Source organism: Lonchura striata, chromosome 4A (assembly GCF_050655825.1).
Source record: "Lonchura striata isolate lonStrDom1 chromosome 4A, ASM5065582v1, whole genome shotgun sequence".
In the NCBI taxonomy this organism is placed as follows: Eukaryota; Metazoa; Chordata; class Aves; order Passeriformes; family Estrildidae; genus Lonchura; species Lonchura striata.
The window spans coordinates 291,767-298,764 of record NC_140742.1 but is presented as its reverse complement, the minus strand read 5'-3'; the positions used below and the strand labels follow the sequence as shown (position 1 = coordinate 298,764).

Genomic DNA, 6,998 nt, shown 5'->3' with positions numbered 1-6,998 from the left:
CCTGTCACTTCCCCTTCCCTTCTCTTCCCTTCTCCGCGCTGCGATCCGGCTCCGGGTCAGAGCCGCAGCGGCCGCTCCGCAGCACCGCCCGCGCTGCCGCCATGCCCCGGGGCTGCGCGCCCGCCCGTCCGCCCCCGTGAGTACCGCCCGCTCCGCGGGTCCCCGCGGCTGTCCCGGCCCTCGGCATGGTGTCTCCGGGCAGCTTCCGCGGGTGTCCCCGCTGAAGGGGGGAACGGCACCGCGGCACCCGAGCAGAGCACCCGGAGACGGAGCGGTGGCTGCGCTGCGGGCGCCCCGCGGGGGCAGCGGCGCTCCCGCCGCCCGCCCGGCTCTGTCTCGTCGGTGCTGGCGGAGCTCCGGCCGCGCCGCCGCTCCCGCCGGAGGCAGAGTCAGGTCCAGTGGGAGCAGCCGGGTCGGCGAGCGCCCGAAGCGCCGCATCGCTGGGGAACGGGCGGCTCTACCCCCGTGTTCGGGTTTGGGGGGGTCGCGGCCGCGCTGGGCTTCGGGCTTGGCACCCAGCTGGGGGCTGTCCAACTTGTGAACAGCTCGGACTCGGAACACAACCCGGCTTTCCCTAACTTTTCGGTTCTTCCCGTCGCGGGACTGCAATTTTGGGTGCTGATAACTTGCTAGCCGTAGCCGCACCGCACCTGGGTCCCCTGTTCTCGTCCTTCCCGAAGAGCCGGGTGCTCTTCTGGTCGCGAAGCACCGGCTCCTGCTCATCCCTTTGCTGCCTGTGGCAGAGGCTGGCGGTGCGGCAGTGCAGAGCTTCTCTTGCCCGGTGCGATGCTTGACGGAAACAGCCAGAGTGTGTTACCGAGGGGAGCTGCAGTCTGTGAATAGTCAGAATAGCGTTTTAAAGGAGATCCTCAGATGACAGGTGTAGATTTAAATGCGGTTTTAGTTACGTCCACCTGATCTTCCATGTGTTCGAAGTGAAGGAGCTTTTTCTGCCTCTATCTTCTAGCTGCAGCTTGTCTTTTAGCTATCAATGGACTGTGCTGGAAAAAGTAGATTTCAGCTCATAAATTAGGACTTTTCTGTATGAGGTATTTATTATGGAAACTAGCTGCAGAGTATATTTACATTACAGTAGCTGACCCCACATAGCCACTGTTCCACAGTAGCTGTTCCAGAAAATTTCCCCATTAAGAAATTCTAAATGTTATTACTTTTGTGCTAGAATTTTTTGCATATCTTTCTTCCTGCCATTTTCATCTGGACTTTGTCAGCCTGATGATTCTGAGCTACAGCATTATTCTCTGCATTGAAGGATTTGGGATGTATTTTACTACTTTGCTCCTTAGGCAAAAAGGTGTTAATTCAAGGCAGAACTTTATTTTTCTGAAATTACTGAAGTAGAAGAAAAAGGATGTGGATGAGAAAATGACACACCAGAAAGATGTATGCAAACAACCCAGCCTGGCTGTTTGCTTTCCTCTTGTGCAACTGTAACATCCCATGCTCCAGCAGCTGCCACTGGGGTCAGCGCACACCCGGCCTCTCTGTTACCAATTCCCTTTCTGCAGAGATGGGAATGTCACTGCTTAGGGCTGAAGGCTATGCTTGCATGGCACTGCCTGTAACTGCAAGGCAGGAAAACTGCACCAGCTGGCAGAGAGGATGGGACTTGCATGGTCCAAAGGAGCAAACCCAAGTGAGTACAGGTGATAGATCAGCTCAGAAACAGCCCAAGGTAGGTGGGTATGTCCCTGGAATGTGCAGAGTAGTAGATGCAATTGGAGCTGTGGAGCTACAGGTTTAAATATTTGTAATGACAGCAAACTGTCCCCATGCTAAGCATGGATTAAATTTCTTTAGGGTAAAACAGGTCTCATAGTATTGAGTGGCTGAGTCAATCTGAAAACATAATCTCAACAAAGAGCAGCTTTCTTACTGTCCGTGTTGGACTTTGATGCTGCTCTGGTGTAACTGTTAAGAGGAGGAGATGCCACAAGCATCCAGGACTGTGAGAGAGGACGGTCCCCTTCCTATTTGACATATGCCAAGTGTACTTAAGGAGCTCTGTGTGAAAAGCAAGAAAGGGCTGTTTTAAAGGGCAGTACTAGCCTCAAGGTAATTAAGACTTGTGTCCTTATTTAGTAGGATACACTCTTTAGTGTGTTGGAAGTGTTTGTAATTATATGGTGTCTGCCAGGAGAGCTTTAAAATAATCTTTCTTGTTCATTGGAGTTGTGTATTTGTGGTCTTGATCTGCAAGACAGCATGTATTTGGGGATTAGCATATGGTGTCATGGTGTTACCAATGAGAAGGACTTTCTGTAACTCTTTGCTTCATTAATGGTAGGATTTGTACAGTCTGTATGAAATACAGAGCATTCTTCAGGTGTTAGAGAGGGTTGAAGTGTTTTGGAAACTCAAACTGCCCCTCACCTCCTGTACTGGTGGTGATTTCTGAAGTGTACAAGGTTCAGGTTATTAGTCATAAAATAAGCCCTTGCTAACTATGTATTTTTGTTTCAGTGTTGAGGACTAGAAACACCAAATTCTTTAGGGTGAAATTTTTGTATATAAGATAACTGGGTAAGATAACCTTCTTGTAAAAAAGTGTAAATATACTATATATTGCAGTAGCAGAAAATTCCATGTGTCTTAATTATGCTGTGGAAAATATGTGTGTGTTTATACATAGATCTGTACATACAGTCTCAATCTCTTCAGCTTTCAATAACAAAAATATCAACAAAATCTTTCTTTCCCTCAAGGCCAGCAATAACCTCAGTGGTTTTCAGAGGAGTCTCTGCTCTGCAGCCAGCACTGATTCCTTCCCTGTTCCCAGCCTTACACTTCAAATGCTTCTGGGCTCCCCTGCCCTTCCCACGCTGCCTGCCAGCAGTGCCCCAGGAATTCTCTGGCTCTAAAGGAAATGGAACTTGTCAGCCCTGAATGATCACCCTTTCCCTGTAGAGACACAGGGGCTGCCTAACCCTCACTGTCACCCTCCAGCACCATGGGTGACTCCAGCAGCCAGTGTGAGATGTTTTGGGCTCGACTGACTGAATTCATCTTTCACAGGTGTTTGATCCACATGATTTGTACACTGGAGATCAGTTCTCCAAGGTCCTGAGCACATTAACAGCTGTAAATAAGGCTACTGAAGGTAAGAAAAAAGGAGTTCTGTTGCCCTTTCAAACTATTTCTTGTGTGTATACAGGGATGGTTTTTAATTTTGGTTAATTCTTTATGGTAGTTTTTGGAGGTTTGTCATATTGTGCTGCTAGCACTGATGGCTGATGGTGGATGGTGGGATTGACATTTCAGGCTTCTGCCAACTTTGGGTTAAAATGTGATGTTTCAGAATTGTTGTGTGAACTCTGCAGAGCTCAATTATCACTTTACACTGAGGGACCTCTGCTCAGTTTTGAGCATTAAGTATTAAGGGGCCACAAAGTAGGTCAGCATAAGGGATCCTCAATGTAAATGAACATGCACCTCCCAAAATGCAAATATCAGATTTAAAAGAGTGTGTTTTAAAGCTGAAGAGAAAAACAACCTTATGTGCATAATACCTTTCCTGAATGTCAAAATAAATGTTGTTGCTAGCTGCTCAGTCAATTGTATTGATGTTTTTCTCTCTCCCCTCTCCCTGGCTCTGTGGAGTAGGCTCCTGGATCTGGGAAGCAAGCTGATGGCTTGTCCTGTCTCCCTGGGAGCAGGAGTAGGCTGCTGAAGCAAAACAAATCACCTTATCCTGATTCCATCACAGATATGTAGCTGTTCCCTACAGATTACTTTAAAATGATATTCAGAAGCATAGTCTGTGAAAGAAGTTCAGCAGTGGAGGGTAGGGGGTTGATGGCACAGTGGTGCTCTGGGGAGGGGTGAGGGTATCAGAGTCTCTTTTCTGAGATTATGAGGAGCAGGTCTGCCTGGTGCTGGGAAGAGATCCCAGCCTCTTGTCATACAGGTGTGTTAGAATAGACTCCTGCACGCTCACCAAAGTCCAGCACCCGGAGAAGAGTTCCATTTCCTGCTTGGAGGTTACATGTGAGATGGTTTAAAGGAGGAAATTTCAAAATGAAAATACATTACTTTCCATTGATGGGAAGGCTTTTCTTTTGGCTTACTGCATTATGTCTATACATTATATAAACTGGTGTATTAATTACCATGCATATATTGTACATCAACATATATCTAATAATAATATATAATGTATAATAATAATAGTATATATTTGTAAACCCCTTCCCACCCCCTATGATTTGTACATATGTATGTGTGTTTGTGTCTGTGTATAATGCTGTTCTGAAGAAATTCAGGTTATGAGGATGCTCTTCTGCAGCCAGGAGTCAGCTCTGCTGACAGCTCACTCTGTAGAAGTTTGGGAATGGGAATTTGGCCTCAGTACCTCCTCAATTACCAACAGCACCTGCTGACCCTGTGTAGAAGCTCTTGCAGTTCAGTGTGATGGGGGATATAAAATGTAGGTTAACTTGACTGGGAGCAACCTCTGCAAAGGCTGCTGTTATGATTGATATTTGCTTCATTAATCTGAAAGCAAAAGGAGAGAGAAACTCTCTTCTGTCCTTGCCTGTTGCTGAGCTGGAGGGGTGTGATGGGGTGTGTGCTGACAGGGTGGCAAGGCTCCAATGCCATTTTCACATCCATCCCCTTATTTACAGCCCCAGCTCCATACTTCCAACCACCCATGTGCTCAGCTTGGGACAAGGCTTTGCTGGGGAATAGTTCCTGTCATATGTTAGTGATGGGGCTATAGAGAAGCTGGGATCCTCTTGGTTTCATAGCAAACATCTGTTTGAACATATGCTTTCAGTGTTTAAATGTTAAAAAGCGCAATGCCTGCGATATAATTAGCTGCTCAGGCAGAGAGCACCCTTGGGAAAAGTACAGGGTAAAATAAATATGTGTCTCAAACATTTACTTTTTGGTGGCTTAGCCAAATTCCTGAGGAGCAGGAGCCTGTGTCCTACAAACTGCCACTGCAGATGGTCCATTTTGTTTTGCCAGAGGCCACAGGCAGAACAGAGCATCAGGGTAAGCCTGGTACCAGCTACTGCAGTTGCTGCTGTCGCCAAGACTCTGACATGCCTGCACATCACAACAGCTGCAGCACTGCTGCATCCCAACACCCTGGTTGGAGGCAGAGGGAAGTAGGTGTCAGCTAAGGAAAGGTTATGGGAATGTATTTCTGAAGTCCAAATCCATGTGTCTTCATGGATCTTTCTATGTAAATAACTGGAGGCATCATTTGTAGTGGATATACTTGTAGTTCAGCAGCTGTCCATCAAAACACAGCAATACAGATGCTTGATGCTTTTTGTCTGCAAGAGAGGGCAGGGGAGGAAAACCAGCTGTGCTGGATCAGACAAGGCTCATCTGCTAAAAATAGCATAGGAATGCAAGCAGAAAACCCAGCTATTTTAACCATAGTTTAAGCAACATATGGCAGCAGTGTTCCATGCTGGACCAGGCATAAAATAGGACACTGTCATGATGCAATATAAATGATACACTTCCCTGCCAAACTGTCAAAGGCAGTTTTACATTTGTTTCTAGGTTGCTGCAGATATTTATAAAAGCTTTGGAAGATTGGGAGGGGCAGGGAGAGTCATAAAATCTACAGTAATAGAGTCATTTCCATGGGACTGTGGCTGATGACTTGAATAAGTGAAGTCTGGACTCAGGATTTATGCTCTCCCTTTCAGAAGGAATCAAGGGAAGAATATCTCTCACTGGCAGCCAGCCACGCCCCTGGCCTGTGAGTCACAAAGACCAGCCAAAATCACTCCTGCTCAAATAGCAGGATGCTTCAGAGAGAAAAACCCACTTTGTTGGCCAAGTGTGTTTTGCATGGGGAGGGATTTTGCAGTTGCCACAGCCCAGAAAGCTGGGAATTCACCGTGCAGTTGTCAGTCATTACACCATGCAGTGTAATGAGCAGGACAAGAGATAAAACTGACTCGCTGACAACACACAAGGTTTACCATGGATGTTGTCCATCTCTGGAGCATGGACTGGCTAGACTGGTGTGTGAGTATGGCAAGGCTGGGCTTTGTAAGGCAGCAGCACCTGGCAGTCGTAGTCATGGACCTGGTCCCCACTGTGCAAGGGTTAGGAGAGAGACAAAGCAAGTCCCTTCCCTAAGAGCTCACAGTTTGTGTTGCTCCAGGTCCAATCTAAGGATGAGGTATTTTCCTATTGAAATAAAAATCCTCTGAGGAGAATAAAAGCCCAGCTGAGTTCCTGTAACTCCTACCAAAACTTCCCCTTCAGAATGAGTTTTCCATGCTGATATTGAGACTAGAGGAGAACTGAGGAAAAGCAGCCTTGCAGTTTGTCTTTTCTGATTTCTGCACATGTTTTATGGCTGTATCACCTTCTCCTTCTGCAGTGTTTTCAAGGCAGAGCTCCAGCTGTGATCCAGGGACTTGCAAAGGCAGCACAGAGATTCCTGCAGACTACTCATTCTGCTTTCGAGGTCCATGGACACGTGTGGTCCCCACTGCAGGTGGAAAACTGCAGCACTAGAATGCAGAAATATCCTAAAATCTGAAGAGAAGCTACAAGACCAATCTTAAAAGTCCTTCACAGTTTACTGAAATTAAAATATCAGTTTTTGTGTCTTTTGAGCACCATGAGGCACAGAAAGGAGGTGATCTGAGTGCTGTCCCACAGTGTGGTGTGGTCTACAGTAGTAGTGAAGTACTGGGAATTAGTGGGTGGCTTGTATCCCATGTTTTTACACCTCTGCAGCATCCAACAGGATTCTGGGGTTCAGGGCTGCCAGATTCTGCTGGAGCTGGAACTGCTCTTAGCAACAAGGCTACTGACTCAGTCTCTGCACAGTTAGGACCAGGAAACCTTTTACCCTCTGGCAATTTTTTTTGGTATTAATATAGAAACAAATCACTAATTACAAAAACAGATGTGTCAGAGCAGCAGCATTGCCTCCAGCATCAGTTGGGGAGAAAAACAAGCCTAGATACTGGTTTGCAAAGCCAGGAGCTCTGAGT

The 6,998-nt window shown here is 46.9% G+C and overlaps 1 protein-coding gene across 8 annotated transcripts in view; it reads left to right on the top strand.

Moving 5' to 3' along the window:
* The window catches only part of ARHGEF6 (Rac/Cdc42 guanine nucleotide exchange factor 6), a 46,217-nt gene that overhangs the window by 13,451 nt on the left and 25,768 nt on the right, over positions 1-6,998 (top strand). For 6 of the 8 annotated variants that reach the window (XM_085570542.1, XM_085570543.1, XM_085570546.1 and 3 more), the window contains one exon: positions 3,037-3,121. In XM_085570542.1, coding sequence (XP_085426668.1) covers positions 3,037-3,121 — 85 coding nt within the window. Of the gene's footprint in view, positions 1-58; positions 137-3,036; positions 3,122-6,998 lie in introns of those variants that run through there. The other 2 variants (XM_021542156.4, XM_085570548.1) reach the window with 2 other exon arrangements.